We start from the raw sequence: 18,775 nt of genomic DNA, 5'->3' as shown, positions 1-18,775 counted from the left end.
TTTCGTCCCCTGTTTAAGAAGCTTTACTATCATCAGGCTGAGAGGTTGATGCTGTGATTCAGTGTGAGAAACAAGAACATTGCTGCTCAGAAGGGCCAAGGAAGTTCTTATAAAGGCAAATATTTCTTTAGGGCTGGCTTACAGTTTCAGGGTTTAGTCTATTATCATCATATTAGGAAGCCTGGTTGAAAGTTGTGGGACTGGAGGGGCTGAGAGCTCTACAACTTATTCCAAAGGCAAATAGAAGACTGACTTCGTGGGAGCTAGGGTCAAGGGCTCAAAGCCCAGGCCCACAATGACACACTTCCTCCAACAAGGTCACATTCCTGGGACAAGCATGTTCAAACCATCATATTCCACTCCTTGACACCCACCAACTTGTTCAAAGACATAAGTCTATGGGGATACCTATCCATGCCATAGTAAAAAAGATATTTAGTCCCCATAGTCTATAGCAGTCTCAACAATGTTAAAAGTCCAAAGTTCAAAATCTGAGATTCATGCAATCACTTAACTGTAATCTACAAAGCAAGACAGGAAACCAGCTGGGCTTTGTCTGATGTCAAAGTGGTCTTCAGATCTCCAACTCCTTTTTCATCTTTGTTGGCTGCAAGAAGCTTCTTTCTGTTGGGCTGGTTCCCCTCCCTATTAGCAGCTTTCCTTGGCACCTTAAACATATTGGAGTCTCCAAGGCAACTTCGAAGTTACAGCTTCTAGTTTCAATGTCTGGAATCCACAAATGATCTTCTGGGTTCTTTTGAAAGGCTTATGTCCCATCTCCAGTTCTGACCTTTGTAGTCTCTAGTTGACTCCATTCCTTTGCTGGTGCTGTTATTTGTGGTCAGCCCATAGTACTTGCATCTCCATTACACTGGAGTCTTATTCTACAACTAGGCTTCACCAATAGCCTCTCATAGGCTCTCTTCATGATGTCAAGCCTCTACTTCTTTGCAATCCCTTCAGTCCTGGGTAATCAACTGCAATCGAGGAACCACCTTCAGCAATGGCCTTCCCTGGCCTCTCACAGTGCTAAACCTTATTTTTCTCTCCATGACCCCTTCATACCTTCAAAAATAGTACTATATTGGGTGATTCTTATACATTACAAAGTCCACGTGATGCAGCACAAGCTACAACCTTGCTATCTCTGTAACATAACTTTTTGTGCTTTCAGAACACACTTCCCAGACATCACCTTAATAATGCTGGTCTCTTCTTTATCACAGCTAATTTCTTAGCTCCACCTAACCAGCATCAATGATCCCAGTAGACCCTTCTATTCTTCACTCTAAAGCCAGAGCCAAAAGACCAAAGCTGCCAGGTTCTACTGCTTTCTGGGGATGGAGCATTCCCATACCATATGGTATCCATATGGTACCAGCTTTCTGTTTTCCAAATCTCCTCAGTGCCTAAGAATAGCTATCCTAGAACTTACTTTGTAGATTGACCTTGAACTCAGAGATCTGCATGGCTCTGTCTCCTGAATTCTGGGATTAAAAGCATGCACCATCATGCCTGGACTTAAGCTTTTCTTCACCTAGAACTTGCTGTGTCCCAGGCTGGCCGGGAACTCAGAGATCTGCTTGGCTTTGTCTCCTGGGATTAAAGGTGTGTACCACCATGTCTGGGCCAAGACTTAGTCAGGTAGGATCTTGTCCCAAAGTCACAACTCCCTTAGTCTGTTTATCTCCTTGAAATGGATTCAGCTCCATTTCACTTCCTAATGTGAGTTTTTTTGCTTAAACCATAGATTTTATATTTTTCCTTTCTCAGATTGCTCCTTCTCATTAAAATGCTCTTTATAAAAATGAGCTTTCATAATCACACAACAGAATTTATGTCAGGCTGTTTTGAGACTTCCTTTGTCAACACAAATAATCTAAATCTCTTCACCTTAGCTTCAGGTAGACTCTTCAAACAACATCAAAAAGCAGCCATGTTTTTCATTATAATATCACAAAAACATTCTCCACACCACATACTAAAATTCTTCTCTACTGAAACCCTGTGGGTCAGGCCTGTGCAATTCAAAACACTCTCTGTAATAAAGTCTTCTGTATTCCTACTAGAATAACCCATTATGCCCCACTTAAAGCATTGCACTGTTTTGCAAATCCAAAGTTCCCAAATCTACATTCTCCCAAACAAAAATATATATAAAGTAATACCCCAGTTCCTGGTATCATCTTCTGTCTTAGTTTGGGTTTTATTGCGGTGATGAGACACCATGACAAAGGAAATTCATATAAAAGCAATAATTTCTTTAGGGCTGGCTTAGAGGTTCGGAGGTTTAGTCCAGTATAATCATACCAGGAAGCATAGCAGCATCCAGGAAGTTGTGGGACTAGAGAAGTTGAGAGCTCTACATCTTATTTCAAAGGAAAACAGGAGGAAACTGGCTTCCAAGGAGCTAGAATGAGTGTCTTAAAGCCATTCCCACAATGACATTCTTCCTCCAACAAGGCTGCACCTCCTCATAGTGCCTCTCCTTGAGACAAACATATCAACCATCACAGATAGATAGGTCATATGAGAGAGAGAGAGAGAGAGAGAGAGAGAGAGAGAGAGAGAGAGAGAGAGAGAGATGGGCTTTCAAGTACAGTGACACACAAAACATCCTCTATCCCAACATCAAAAATTAGGTACTGTACAGACTATGGAAAGAAGAACCTGGACCTCAACACAGCCACAAAACTGTCCACCTACAATCTGTGCTGCCTGGGAGATGTGCAGGGGCAATAGTGGCACAGAACTTGTGGGAGTAACCAACCAATGCCTGGTTTAACATGAGGCCCATGTCCTACACTGTGTGGGTGGTCAGGAACTACAGACTGGATTTCTTAGAAACCTAGTGGAGAACCAAACATGACTGTCAAGGGAAAATGAAAGAAAGAAAGAAAGAAAGAAAGAAAGAAAGAAAGAAAGAAAGAAAGAAAGAAAGAAAGGAAGGAAGGAAGGAAGGAAGGAAGGAAGGAAGAAAGAAAGAAAGAAAGAAAGAAAGAAAGAAAGAAAGAAAGAAAGAAAGAAAGAAAGAAAGAAAGAAAGAAAGAAAGAGAAAAATAAAGAGAACTACAAAATGATTCCTAATGATATTCTACTGTATCAGTGCCTAGTCCAGTCATCATCTGAAAGAGATTCTCTAGCAATAGATAAAACCAGGCACAGAGACCTACAGATAGACATTGTACATAGAGATAAAGATCTAAACTGGAGGTCTCCATTAGTCCCTCCCATGGGAGAATGGGGAATCCCATAGAAGAGAGAGAAGAAGAAAGTCTATAGGGGTCAGAGAAAAATCAGAACATGGCCCACAGAATCAACAGAGCAATGCTCATATAAGCAAAATAGACCAAAACAGCAAGCAGGAGATGTGCAGAGGTCTAAACCAGGTCCTGTGTATATATGTTGTCACTGTTGGCTTGGTGTTTTTATGGTACTCCTAAAAGCAGAGGAGGGTGTTTCCCTAGCTCTTCTGCCTGCTTGGATCCTCTTTGCCTTCTATTGGGTTACCTTGGCAAGCCTCCATAAGTTTTTTTTTTTTTTTTTTTTGCCTTGCTTGATGTATATTTTTGGTCCCATTTGACTGTAATCTCTTGGAGGTCTGTTCTTTTCTGAAGAGAAAATGGAGGGAAAGCAGATCTTGTGGGGAGGGGAGGTTGGGGGAAGCTGAGAGTTACGGAAGGATGGCAAATTGAGGATAGAGTGTTTTCTATGACAGAAGAATCTATTTTTTACTACTGCTACTACTACTGATAATAATACATATATACATATATAGGAACATACACCAAGTAAGCATCATGCTGTCTACCAAAAACCCTTACAAGAACAAGATGCAGTCAAATAAGAGGAAAAATTACTTGCTGTTTCACTTTGATAAAATGAAACAGTAAAATAGATACAAAATATGGGCCATATACCCAAAAATGCTACAACATATAACAAAGGTACATACTCTACTACATTTATAGCCTCCTTAATTATAATAGCCAGTAGCTGGATTCTAGAAGCATGGATACAGAAGATGTGGTACATTTGCACAACAGAGTACTACTCAGCTATTAAAAACAATGACTCAATGAAGTTCACAGGCAATGAATTTCTCAATGAATGAAACTAGAAAATATCTTCCTGAGTGAGATAACCCAATCAAAAAAGAATACACATGATATGTACTCACTGATAAGTGGATATTAGAAAAAAAGCTTGGAATACCCATGATACAACTCACAGACCATATGACACTCAAGAAGAAGGAGGACCAAAGGGTGGATGCTTCAGTCCTACTTAGAAGGGGAATAAAGTAAACACAGAAGGTAGAAGGTTGGAGGTATCTGGGAGGGAGAGAGGAGGAGGAGGGGGAAGGGGGTCAGGATCAGGTGTGGGAGGAGTCAGGGCAGATGTATAGAGGGTTGGGATGGAGGTATGTAGTAGTGGGGGATAGGGAACTGGTGGGAGCCACTAGAAAGTCCCAGATGCCAGGGACCCAAGGGGTTCTGAGAACTCAACAGGAATGACATTAGCTGAAATACCCGTTAGCTGAAATCAGGGAGAAAGAACCTGTAGGGACTATATAGAGAGGTTAGACAATGGCCCTAGCTGAGGGATTAGGGATACCCACTGTTCTCAAAAAATGTAACCCAGAATTACTCTTGTCTAAAGAAATACATGAACAAAGAGTATAGTAAAGACTGAAGGAAAGGACATCAAGAGACTGACCCACCTAGGGATTCATACATATGCAGGCACCAAACCCAGTTACTATTGCAGATGCCAAGAAGTGCTTGATGACAGAAGCTTGATATAGCTGTCTCCTTTGACTCTTTACGAACATCTGCTCGAACTATATGGATTCCATTTGAACCAGTTAATCAACTCTCTGGCTTTAGTAGTGATCCTTCTGGTAACATGAAACTTGGCATAGAGGAAGTCAACTATCAACTTCTTGTCTGTCTCTTACATTTCCTGAGAGCATAGAACACCCACTTGCTTGAAGGGTTAGGAGTGACCCACCTAGTACAGGCAACCATGTTGGCCTTCCAATATACATCCCTGCTTTTTCTAATGGTACCAATAGTTACTCCCCTTCCAATGGTGGTTACATCTCTAGTTCACCTTCAGAATCAAGAACAAAGAACAATTGTGCAATTTGTTTTGAAAATGAAGTTATTGCTGCCCTACATCTGTGTGGCCACAACCTCTTCTGCATGGAATATGACAACAAGATCTGTGAAAATTGAATGCCATTTTATTCAGTTTGCCAGGCAGCTGTTACTGAGGCAATCCAACTAAACACACACACACACACTATATCTATATATATGGAATCATAAAGGCATGGGTATAATGGTACCCCCAGTAAACTTCTTAATGAATTATTATGCCTGTTATCAGGCTTTATTGGGATTAGGCTAAAGTTGTTAGTACACTTATAAAAGACTACTATGGTAACACTAAACCTAAGTGGTCTCTTCTCTGTTAGTTTGGTTTAATTAGTAATACTATCTTGTAGACTCAGAGACATAGCTTGTATAGGAATTTTTAAAGCTGAAGTTGTACTTGGCTGTGTAACCTATGAGCAAAATGCATCTATCTGAGATTGTAGTCAGCCAGTCCCAAAGCCTAGTAGCACTAAGAGTTTATGGAGGGTGCCTGGCATCACAGATGACTGACACTTTCAGTGCTGGTGTCTTCTTCACACTGCCAGTTTTGAAAAAAACATTTTTTTTTTGTTTTTTAGTTTAGTTTAGTTTTTTTGTTTTGTTATGTTTTGTTTTGTTTTGTTTTTTACAACTTCTCCCTAATTCTGCAGGATTGCACGTAACTTTTTAAAGCATTGTGACTACGTATTAGTAATAATAGGGCTGATGGAAATTTACTAGATCACTGGTTATAAAAACTGGTACAGTGACTTTAATCTCACACAGAGTGCTCAAGGCTGGTATGTTCAGTGGGTCAGGAATACAGTTGTCTTTGACTGTGAATTCCTACCCATTGCTCTCTCAGTGAATGTGGAAATGGCTGCTTGGGTTTTCCCATTTCAGTATGAGCTTTGGGAAGCACCTACATTGGCTGAAAATTTGAGAATTCCATTCATTAGTCTGATCAAGCTACTAATTAATATTTAGACTGTAACTAAGAATGTGAAACATTTTTGTTCAATCCACATTTGTCTTGCACATTATAAGTATATATTTTGATTTTTTTTTAGTAATGTAAGGGATGGGGAAGGAGATAATAATGCTCTTGGAATGATTCATGAAAGCAGCTATGACAACCTCCAATCACTTTACTTCATTTCAAACTTAATTCCAATCGCAAGGAAAGATTTCTTTAAGACACACTTGTACATTTCTCCTGTGGAGGTTTTAACATCATCCTCAGTATGTCCCCAAATTTGCTGGTATTGGAAGGAAAAATATTATACTGGTGGGTTTTTCTACTAAGTATTTTTTGAAGCATTATTTTCCTAAAAAAAAAAAAAGCTTTTTTTCTCAGTATAACAAAAATTGAATTCTTATGTGTATTCAATAGTAAATAGACAAAATTTTATTTTTTCTTTCTACTCGAAGAGTTACATTTCACATAAAGTTAACAAATGAAGGTATTTATTTTTATTTTTCAGTATAGAAAAGTTGCCTAAATGTCATATTATGAAATAATGCTAATTGCTGTAGGACAGTTGACTGTCACTATGGAATCCTAATCTCTAGCTGCTATTTTGTAGATATGGATGAATATCACCAAGCATATGTTTTGTATTTTGTTGTATTGTACACTGCAACTAGTAAGCCAAGAAATCCTCGGGAGGCAGAGGCAGGCAGTTTTCTGAGTTTGAGGCCAACCTTGTCTACAAAGTGAGTTCCAGGACAGCCAGGGCTACACAGAGAAACCCTGTCTTGAAAAACCAAAAACCAAAAAGACCAAACACCAAAAACCAAAAACCAAAAAAAAAAAAAAAAAAAAAAAAAAAAGCCAAGAAATTGAGATATATTAGGTGTGTGTACTGTTTTTAAAAACCACAAACCTAGAATGATAAATTATCAATATAGTTTAGTATTTGCTAATTTTGCTACACTCTTTTTTTAATGTACATGTAGGGAAGTTATAGGGATTATAAATTCAATTTGAGTAAAGTTTAAAACCATATATTTTATGATAAACAGCTTTTAGCTTAAGATGGCCAAAGCACTGATATTATATATTGCTGTAAAGACAATTATAAGAGTTATATTTTTCTGATATTAAAAGTTACTTAATAAAGACTTGTTTCCATTAAACAAACAAAAACAAACACCAAAAAAATGGGGTATGGGTCTAAATAGAGAAAATACAAATATTTGAGGAATACTTAAGGAAATGTCCAATATCCTAAGCCATCAGGGAAATGCAAATCAAAATTATTTTGAAATTTCATCTTACAGCTGTCAGAATGGCCAAGATTAGCAAAATGTAAAAATTCATGTTGTTGAGGATATGATTAAAAGGAACAGTCATTCAGTACTGGTGGAAGTATAAACATGTATATCCAGTGGGCTATCATTATTCTAGTTCCTTAGAAAGAACACAATAAACTCCAAGGCAATGGGCACAGAGACTCCTTGTTGTTGTTGGTATTCTTGTATCAGTTAGGGGCAGAGAAGATGGCAATCCTTTTTTTTTTTTTCATTCTAGCTTGATGCCTTGCTTGGTGGTCCAAGCTGTTTGTGTTTAGGGCTCATTAAAATCAAGTTGAGGCAGTGTAGCATAAAAGGAGGAAGATGGACAGAGACCTACACACTTCCATGCCACCCACAAACTGATCCTCCAGTGCACACCACAGGTGGGCCATAGACACCTGCTTGCTAACATGCCATGCAATGAATATAGAGAATGTCACCCAGTGGCCTACCAGCCATGTGGCCAGTCTGCAACTGGAGCCACCACAATATGTATGTATGTGGTTGTCAGATCAGAATGAAAGAGAAATGGAGCTGCTTGAGCATTATAAAGAAAGAACTAGAGACTAGAGGGTAGGGAGAACTAGCCTGTTATGAATTTCCATCACTACCATCTGGGGCCATGGTGAGGTTCCAGCATGAGCTGCTACTGGCACAGTGTCAGGGCTGTGTCAATGTCCATGGCTCATATTACCACTAGAGAACGTTGGAATGTCCCTGGTCAGCGCAGTTACCAGTGATCATCTGGATGTCCATGTCCTGTGCAGAACAGGCCTCACCCCTCACTAGACGCTGGACTCTGGAGAGATGGCTCTATCTCTCACCACTGGCTGAAATCAGGAGGGCAGGCCATGTGCCTCTGGGGAACCACAGTAAAGCTGACCCTGCTAGCAGGAGTATGGGTAAATCAGCCCCTAGGCCCTGAGTATGTAAGAGTTGACCCTGCCATACTGTGGGGAGTCCCAGGTGCAGAGGTAAAGGCCCACTTTACTGTCTCTACCTCCTGCAGTTTGTGGTTGATCTCCAGAGGCTGATTCTAGGACCCTATTGCTGAAGACAATATCTACACAATTAATTGACATGGCAAAATCTAACTTGTGCCTGTCTAGAGCCCACACCCCTTTTGACTAGTGTTAATGGTACTAAAAGGTACTATTTTTACCACCAAAGTACAAACCAGAAACGTATATATCAATTCATCTCTAGACCCATGGATTAATAGTGTGAATTACATGTTTGATGTGCTAGTACCATAGTGACACTAAGTCTGTGGGGAATATCTAACCAATATATGACTGAATTTAAGGTCCATTATATGAGATGGAACTGGTCCAAAGCACTGTGTGTGTGGCCAAGAACTTGAGAGTAGATAGTTTAGAAATGTTAGGGGACCCCAAATGTTATTGTCCTGCTAAAGGAATGTTACAACAAAATGACTCCTAATGAAATTCCACTACACTCATAGATAAATGTCTTGCTCAGTCATCATCAAAGAAGCTTCCTCCTAAATACAGAGAACCACAATTGGCAATGTATAGAGTGAGAAACCTTGGAACACTCAGTCCTCAATGGTGTATTGTTTGGCCTTGAAAGGCAGCCTGTTTTCTGTTTGAGCAAGGCTAAAACCCGAGACCCAGCAGATAACTGTGCAACGGATGGAAAGAAGTTTGCCAAGCTCCCAGACACTTGGCTCCTGACACGAGGCCTCAGCTCCATAATTCTGCTTCCATCAGTCACATAGGGCAATACCGCAAGCTCCTGGTATTCTGTCTGGACTCTACCCCCACAGTTACCTGGCAACAGCCATGTAGGCCTGGCCCACTATAAAAGGGGCTGCTTGGCCCTTCCTACCTGTTTTACTCCTGCTTCCCGCTTGCTTCTCTCTTGTCCTTCTGCTCCCCCTCCAAATTCCCTCCATCATCTCTCCACATGGCTATGGCTGCCCTCTATTCTCTTCTCCCTCTCCCTCCCTCTTCCTTTCTCTGCCTCTACTACCCTCTTAGCTCTCCTTCCTGCCATAACAATAAACGCCTTAAAACCATAGACTGCCCCTTCTCTTCAGAATCTGCTATGCTGGCTCAATGGAGCAGGTTGTGTCTAATCTCTCCCGTAGAAGGCCTCTCAGAAGGAAACAAGGCATTCGCAGCTGTGTACTTCACCAAGCAAAGCAGACCACAGAGCAAACCAAGGCCTCCTCTCCTCTCCAAGGGACCCAGCTGCCGTGCTCTCCTCCCAGCCCCTTTCCCTTTGGCCCCAAGCTAGAGCCAGCCCCACAGGCCCTACTCTGTTCTCAGCTCTTCCGAGGCATCCAGTGGTGTCTCCGGTGTCCAAGAGCCTGAGAATTTATCTTCCTTGGCCTCTGTGCAGGACCAGAGACCTCTAGCTGACACTGGCAGGTCCGCAGGGACCTCAGACTACACCTCCCCACCCCTGGATGGGGACTGGTGGTGGCGTGGGGCATGTGCAGTCAAACTTCCTGTGTCCACCTCCATGAATGGCCCTAGCCCTGTGGCAGCCAGACGCAGGCCACCATTTTAACCCACAGTATATCAACAATAGTTCCATCCCCTCACTGCGTAGGGAACCCTGGCAACAGGAGACAGGAACAGTCTAAGAAGCAGAGGAGGGTAAAGGACACCAAGGAAACAAGGCATTCTAAACAAGGCAGGACAAATATATTTGAACTGAAACGGACTATTGTCTTATGCACAGAGCCTGGACATGCTCAACATCCCTAACCCAGATGGTATCTCCAGTCAATACCACTCATATATATATATATTCTCTAATGTATTCTCACTGGGCATAAAAACCAATCTCAATATCAGGCTTCATAGTCAGCATTAGATGCCAACATAAAATGATCTTAATGGTATCTATCTATCTATCTATCTATCTATCTATCTATCATCTATCTGTCTGTCTATCTATCTATCTATCTATCTATCTATCTATCTATCTATCTATCATTTATCTATCTATCCCTCATTTAATCTATCTCATTATGCTTTGGGTATTTTTCTTACCATGTGTCTTTTGCTTATATACTATGTTTTCCATTTGGTGCTTTTAAGGGATTTCTGTGCATCCCAGCGTGTGTTTCTCTACCACTATATGTACTTCTTGTGATTTTTCTTTTGTTCCTTGTTTTTCTATTCAATTTTTTTTTGTTTTGTCCTATGCCAGTTTGGTTGTTTATCTTATTTTACTATTATTTTTTTTCTTTTTCTTTAAGATTCCTATTTGTTTTCTAATGAGAAAGAGCAAGAAAAGATGTGGTTTTGGGTATATGTAGAGGTGGGGAGGGTCTGGGAGGAGGAGGAGAAGGGGCACTATGATTAGAATATATAATATTAAAAAATATTTTAATTAAAAAATCAAGCTAGTTGAGATAGTAACTTTTATGCAATGTGAATGTGTGTGTGTGTGTGTGTGTGTGTGTGTGTGTGTGTGTGTGTGTTCCACACTAAGCAATTACAAGCTCAGTATGGTGTCATGTGGCATGAATATGAGCACTAGAACATTTGGGATGAAAAATGCTGACATAAGGTGATACCAGCTAATTAAAATAAATAATCAATAGCAAACTGAAAATAATAGAAAAGAAGAAAATAACAAAGTTGCAAATAGCTTGAATAAGCTATAGCTTTATATAAATTCATAATGAGGCATCAAACATATTGAAGCAACTGAGAACATGTTACAATACCCTCTTTACTACAGCATTGCTCCAAGAAATGTTTAAATCTATAGGTGGGATACACTGACTTTCCTTCCATTACAGAATCTATGTGTCCTATGGGAACTCCATACCAGACACGGAAAAAAAAAGAATGCCTTTTTTCAGAGTAGATTCCCATTTCTCTTGCTGTTTTTCTAAGGTGAGACATTTTTGTATGAGACATTTGAACAGTTCAAATATTAGTGTCTTTTCTGCTATCTACGAATTTATATGTTGCTCAATTGCGTATATTTCCAACCAAAGTTTGAACTTTATTATATTGTTCTAAATAGTGTATGTATAAAATTATTTAAAGTGTGAACAAATTTCTATGTAAAAGATGATAAAGACCTAAAATCATCATCTGACGCTGTAAATAAAATTATTAAACCACCATGTGATGCTTTAAATAAAATGGCATCACCACCCCATTTTACTTTTTTTCCATGTTGATTCTATTTTAAAAATTGGCTCAGTGTCTTTGTTTGCTTGTATTGTTTTGTTCTTTGTTTTTGTTCTGTTTTTCCTTTTGTTCTGTTTTTCCTTTTGTTCTGTTTTTCCTTTTCCTTTCCTTGTTTGGGTAGACCCAAACAAGTCTTAATTATTATCTATCTTCAGACTACAAATAGAAAAAAAATGTGGAAGAGACACTAGTCTTGAAATGGGGTCTATGATGTGTGTGATGGTTGTAGGCCACATCACGGCAAGACTCTTGGAATAAATATATGCTCCAGAGGAAAGATAGAAGCAACCATTCCAGCCTCACTGCACTGGTCTCATGGCAGAGATAAGAATGATATGAAATTAAGTGAGATATGGTACTCAAGCATATTGAAGATATGGGTAAGCATATGAAGATGGGGTAAGAATCAAAGAAAGAATGATGGCATCTGTCACCTGATGTTTGCATTTACTATGCCGGCCAGTGTAAATTAGGGATATTTCACACAGCAAAACTGAGCTGTAAAAGCTATACAATATGAACTATTAAATGTACTTTCTGAACAATATTTTTAATTTAGTATTTATTGTTACATTGTGCTTCAGTGCTTTTATTCATTAAATTGTAATTCTTTTACTTAGTATTCTTTTTAAAAAATCAGTTGAAGCTTCAATGATATTTCATATTTTTATCATGTTCATCCTTTTCCTCCAAGTCTTCCAAGCTGCACTCCCCATTTTGCCCATTCATTCTTTTTCCTTTTTATTTTTTAAGTCCACCACATCCAATTTGTGCTATACATACATTCTTAAGTGTGTGGCTTTCCCCTGAAACACGGTCAACTTTTCAGGAGCCAAACCCTTATACAAAACTGTCTCTCCCTCAGCTATCAGTCTCCAACAGCTAGATGGGTATGAGTGAGACTTCACATTCACTTTCCCTCTCAATATCGGGATTGTGTCTGCCTTGGACTTTCATAGTTCTTGGGCATTATGTCACAACTTCCTGGAATTAATATGTATAACTGCCTGTTGTGTCCAGAAAACATGGTCTCTTGTGGTCATCTACCACGTCTGGATCATACTTTCTTTCTGCTTCTTCTGTAGTGACTTCTGAATCATGAGAGGAGGGATATGATATAGTTGTCTCAGCAGAGCTGAGCACTTCATGGTCTCTTATGCTCCATACCTTTACCACATTTGAATTTCTGTGTTGATCATCATGCTTTTGTTGTTTCATAATTACCGATTTTGAATGAAAGATTCAAGTGTCAGTCATGCATTTTTTATTGAGATTTGGAACAAGGCAGGGACATCTCTGAGTATCAGGATCAGCATCTGTGGAGCCAGGTGAATTACTTTTCTATTTTGGTTTCTGAATTTTTCCTAGTTAGCAAGAAGGTTGGCAGATAACATATTGAAGATAAAAGTGTGTGCATTGTTCCTCCTAGTGGTGTAAGTACCACTGATATTTGTCTATGGTTAACTGAATTCTTTCTGAGAGAGACTTTAAATCATGTAGATTACATCAGACTACTCACTAATGGAAACAATGGCCTTGTTCTCAGGGTGTAAATCTTTACTGAGTGGGATTTCAGTATATAAAGGTACATAATGTATACTTCAGAACTCATCTTATGACCCAACCCATTCATACTCCTAATAATAATAGTGTAATGTCCCAAACTGGAGCTAAAATCCTACTGTATCAGAATCATAGACATTAGGTTAGTGCAATCAAATTTAAAAGGAATTTTAGCAAAAAAAAAAAAAAACAAAAACAAACAAACAAACAAACAAACAAAAAACAAATCTGGAATTTAACTCTACAACTCTACTGTACTACTCTAAGGCATAATAAAAATATTGTATATAAAGTAAAAATTAAAAATCTAAATTTCCATTCTTTAAAATAAATATGAGAAAAATAAAGTATATTGATATTGGAGTCATTTAAGGGGTATCACTGAACACTGAACCCAAAAGGAAGGAATTAATCCATCCAAACACACCAAACAAAGCAACTGACACCAAAACCCCTTATGTATAATTTCTCAATACCCGAATATGGAAATAGAAAACCTAGGAAAGTGTATGTTATTACAGATATAATTTTAAAAAATAAACATTTAAACTGAGCCATGGTATTATATTGAGAAATTCACTTTTGCAATTATTTGCCTTTTTCACTTAAGAAAAATTACAGCATCCCTTCAAGAGGACTATTATGTTTTCTATTTGTGAATTATATCTTCCAAAAATCTTACCATGGTTCCAAAGTAATTGAAATTTTGTTTTAAAATTTATGTAGGAATAATTCATGAAAGAGGAGTGGTAGGGTGATTTAGTTTCACACAAAACACCGGGCTTTCTAGAATTGACCATTTTTTAATATTAAGTAATATAACCCAGTATTATCTCCAGAGAAGTACTCTAGTCTACCTTTTTCTGAGTATTCTACAATACAGAAAATAGAGGTTCCATTTTCTCCATTGTTCTACTTCAAAATATTTCTTCTTATATTGGAAGGATAAAATGTTTACTACTGTTTGTCCTGAAATTGCTCCTTTTCTCTTCATTCCTCACAAAGTGTCCATAATATTTTCTCGTAATCTTGAAACTTTGTTAGTCCATTTAATACAAATAACAAGTATGATCAATATTTTATGAGAAGAGGAGGTAAACTATAGAAGCTAAAACTACACAGAGTAACAAAATCCAATCGAAGTGCTCCCTAAATTTTTATTGTTGATTCTCTACACTGCAATCTCATATTTCTGAGCGACACATTTCTTGCACGTGCATGTGACATCCTCTTTTCTCTTCACAACTCCATTATATTAATAAAGACAGGGCAAAAACTTTCAAAGGGCTTCTACAAAAAGAAATCAAACTTTAATGAACTGAAGTCATGTGTTAGTCATCTTAGAAATATACTTCGCCACATCCATCCTTTTTCTTGAAAAACGAACTCCAATAAAATAACTTTCATCAATAAAAAGTGATGTGACTCATATATATTTATAGAACAGCAAGAAAGACTATACAGTCAGAAAATAAGGTGAAAATGTTACAGCTATTTTGTTGAAATTTAACTTACAAAAAAACTTTTAATAAAGTAGAAATATCCCTTCATTCTTTCTTTTATTGTGACTGCAGAAAAAACAGATAAAAGTATAGTGAATAATGTGAGATGTTAGCATTCTGATTAGTGATGCTTTTTCTTGATTTCTTACCTTAAGAGAGAGAGAGAGAGAGAGAGAGAGAGAGAGAGAGAGAGAGAGAGAGAGAGAGAGAGAAACATTCACAGTTTAACAGGCTTTTTTCTTTTTTTTAACTTCAAATGATAAGTGAAGCACATCTGACAAGAATATTGCACAGAATATATCATTGTCATGTATGCTATATTAAATAGTGAAAGAGGAACAGTTTGTATAAATTTCACACTGGTATTTAAAAGCAATATATTCCTCCCCTTGTGAAGGAATGATAAAAAAGGACACAGACAGATTGTCTGTCGTGGAATTTTGTTTCACGTGAAAATAAAAACTATCTGCAGTGAAATACTAACAACCTATAGTTGCTTTAGTCAATTTCGGATCCATTCATATATTCTAAAAAGATGTTTATAACAATAGTAAGAAATAAAAGATTTACTTTTCACTATTTTAAAAAGGCAAAAGACTAAAAGGAATAACAATGGTGGAAATATTTTTAAAGATAATATGAATACTTATTTATATTTGTGTACTAAAATATGTGATTAACACAGAAAATGTCTACTTTGCAACTATACTTTTAAAAACTTCCTCCTACTCAAAGTCTTTCTTAGGGCAACTTTAACATCTTTGTTTCTCAAGCTATAAATTAGGGGGTTCATCATAGGAACCACAATGGTATAAAAAATGGAAGAGATTTTTCCTTGATCAATAGATACAGCAGAGGAAGGTTTCAGGTACATGAATCCACATGATCCAAAGAACAGAGAGACAGCAATTATATGGGAACTGCAAGTGCTGAAGGCCTTGGACCGGCCCAAAGTGGATCTTATTTGGAAAATGTTGGAGAGAATGAAGCCATAAGAGAAAAAGATAATGGCACTGGGAAGAATGATGTCTTTTCCCCCTACAATGAAAATTTCTGTCTCATTGACATAGGTGCTGGTACAAGAGAGCTGCAGCAAAGGGAGGACATCGCAGAAATAGTGGTTGATGATATTGCCATCACAGAAGCTCAGTCTGAGCATGCAACCAGTATGGATCATAGCATCAAAAAATCCCATCAAATATGTACCAAGCATGAGATAAGAACACACCCTTGGGGACATGGCAGTGTTATACAACAGTGGATTACAGATTGCAACATAGCGATCATAGGCCATTGACACCAGTACATAACATTCAGAAATTATGAAAAAACAAAAGAAGTAGAGTTGGGACATACATCCCATATAAGAGATAAGATTCTTCTTTAGTATAAAATTCATCAGCATTTTTGGTGTAATCACAGAAGAATAACAGAGATCTACAAAAGATAAATTCAAGAGAAAAAAATACATGGGAGTATGTAGGTGAGAATTTAACAGAATTAAAAATATCAAAGTCAAATTACCGAATACTGTGATCATGTACATTAATAGAAACAATAAGAAAAGAGGCATTTGGAGTCCAGGCTGGTCTGTTAATCCCAAAAGAATGAATTCAGTCACAGTTGAGCCATTTACTAGAGCCATTCTTCTCTAAGAGAATCTGTGTACAGAAAAAAATATAGCAAAATTGGAAAACAGAATAGATTTGCCAGAAATATCTTCTCCCCAAAATATGAGGTATATGCTGACAGTGTCTGAAATGCTCAGGATGAAATTTCCGAATAGCTTGTCAAGTATGGTGGTGCATGGCTATTACTCCCAGCACTTGAGAAGTAGAAACAGGAAACTCAGGCCTGTAAGTTTATCTAGCCTATACAGGAAGTTTGAATTAAGCAAAGGCTAAAAGAGACTCTCAGTCCAAAGATGAGAGAGAGAGAGAGAGAGAGAGAGAGAGAGAGAGAGAGACAGACAGACAGACAGACAGACAGACGGACAGGGACAGAGAGGAGAGACAATCAAAAGAGAAAACATTCACTCTATATGTTAGTATATAATATCTTATACCCCATATTAGAGTCTGAAAAAGTAAAACCTATAGCTTATCACTAATTTTAACCATCAAAAATGATCCCATATTCTAATGATGCCATATTCTAATCTAACTGCTAGAAAACTCAGGGGAAAAGGGTAAAGTGGGATAGGCAGGATAGAGTTGCCTTTATCTCTTTATTGTAGGATGCTGACTTCAAAGAACAATAGCCATTACCTACATTTTGAAAGGAGCTATGGTTACCTGCAAAAGATTGTTTCTGCTTCTTGATTTTCCTTTACAAGTGAAGAGAGAAGTTCAATAGCCCATCATGTGTGATTCTGGCTATTCTATCTGTATCCCACTTGTATATAATTCTGCCTCATTTTACATAGTGTTTTGAGGTATCACTTACAATGAGTATGGAAGGTTATCTAAAGGGGAACCCCACCTATACAGCTACAGGGAAATAATCATCCATTCCAATATAAGACTTGTCCCTGATATAGATGTGCTGTAGTTATCATACCTCATCCATGCTGCTGTAAGTTCAACCAACTCATTGGTTCTTTGAATTACAGTTTGGTAGAATCATTACTTTGATAGAGTTCTGGTGCTGTATCTTAGCTACGTAGCTATCTATTCATATCTCCCTTGGAAAAGTTCACACATCACTGACCTACCAAGTCTTTATGACTTCACTTTCTCCCCAGTATAGTTGCCAACATTAGATACCGGATGATGAGCTCCCAGATTGGAGTCATTAGAGTTGGAAGCATGGAAACAGATCTTAAGCAAGGTTACATTACTGCCTATGACACAAAGAAACTCGCAAATGGAAAAGAGTGTGAGAAATGCTCTTGGAGTGGAAACTTACTGATAAAGACCTTGCACATACTCTGGTCAGAGTCTGAATGTTCTCTGCTCACCAAGGTGCTTATAGGAAAGGCACTGGATTTTAGGGCTGTAAGAAATGGGAAGTAAAGTGTACATCTTCATGCAGTGTACAACATTTTAGCATGGGTCTACTGTGGAAATATAAAAAGCAAGACAATACCTAGTGCTTTTTACTGAATTGCAGCTATGTTCACATCTGGTGTCACTAACAAAATTAGTTGATGCAAACAGAAATCTAAATTTTTTCAGGTATGCAACATGATTGGGCTCTAAAGTTCAACATGTTGTCTCTGGTTAGCTTAAACTTTGAATTTCCTACCAGGACTTACCTTAAACTACCTCCTCACTGAATGTGTGTACATAAAATACATAAAAGAGTCTTATATATAGGGAAGCATATTTGAATTAGCTTCATTGTTGAGTCATTTTACAGTGAATATTTTAGTCTAACATAAAGTTCTAATTGCCATACACACTCTTTTAAAGTTAGGGTTGTACCAATGACGTTGTTCAATAAAAAGCACAATTGTTAGTATAGATTACTAATTAGAATTAGTTGAAAACTTACCCGTCTTATGACAGAAGTCCTTGTTATTTCCTTACTACTACACTTTACCCTTATCATCGTAATATTAGACTATGAGGCTTCAATTCCTTTACTCATAAAGTGATGCAGAATAAAAATATTCTCTCCTATACACAGATATTTCTGAACTACTAGTCATAACATGTAGTTCTTAATCTTCTGACATATAATGGGAAGTACAAATGACCCTTCTTATTATCACAGTTGCCACTTGGTGAGCTCCTCCTCCCCCAATTCACATGGGTTTAAAAGCTTCATGTATTTTTTTTTTCATATGACAAAGGTATATGCAGGGTTCTTGCCTCCTAGAGAAGAGATGCTAGACATAGACAGAAAATGAAGCAATTGCATTTATATATTGCACAATTGTGTATCTTTAGTTACCTGGAGACTCAATGTTTTAACCTGTTCTGGACTTTGCTTCAGAGATTATACACTATCCAATCTTGAGCAATAATGAACTTCAGTCTTCCACTATATTTTATCCATAAATGAAAATTGGTAGTGCTCCACAGAGTCTATCCCCACATTACTTCATCAAAGTTTTCTTTCCACTAATATGCTAATATATTTC

General features: G+C 37.9%; 1 protein-coding gene and 1 pseudogene across 1 annotated transcript; one reads left to right on the top strand and one right to left on the bottom strand.

Moving 5' to 3' along the window:
• Positions 1-4,812: 4,812 nt before the first annotated feature.
• Positions 4,813-5,333, top strand: Gm19709 (annotated as a pseudogene).
• A 9,902-nt stretch (positions 5,334-15,235) lies between these two features.
• On the bottom strand, positions 15,236-18,502 carry Olfr921 (olfactory receptor 921). The gene is made up of 3 exons (NM_146782.2): positions 18,184-18,502; positions 17,596-17,682; positions 15,236-16,349 (listed from the first exon to the last, which is right to left on the bottom strand). Exon 3 carries the CDS (start codon positions 16,331-16,333, stop codon positions 15,392-15,394), a length of 942 nt encoding a protein of 313 aa, NP_666993.2. The 5' UTR covers positions 16,334-16,349; positions 17,596-17,682; positions 18,184-18,502; the 3' UTR covers positions 15,236-15,391.
• Positions 18,503-18,775: the final 273 nt, after the last annotated feature.

The sequence above is a fragment of the Mus musculus genome, chromosome 9 (genome assembly GCF_000001635.26).
Source record: "Mus musculus strain C57BL/6J chromosome 9, GRCm38.p6 C57BL/6J".
In the NCBI taxonomy this organism is placed as follows: Eukaryota; Metazoa; Chordata; class Mammalia; order Rodentia; family Muridae; genus Mus; species Mus musculus.
The sequence above is the reverse complement of the archived record's forward strand: the minus strand, read 5'-3'. Positions and strand labels throughout refer to the sequence as shown.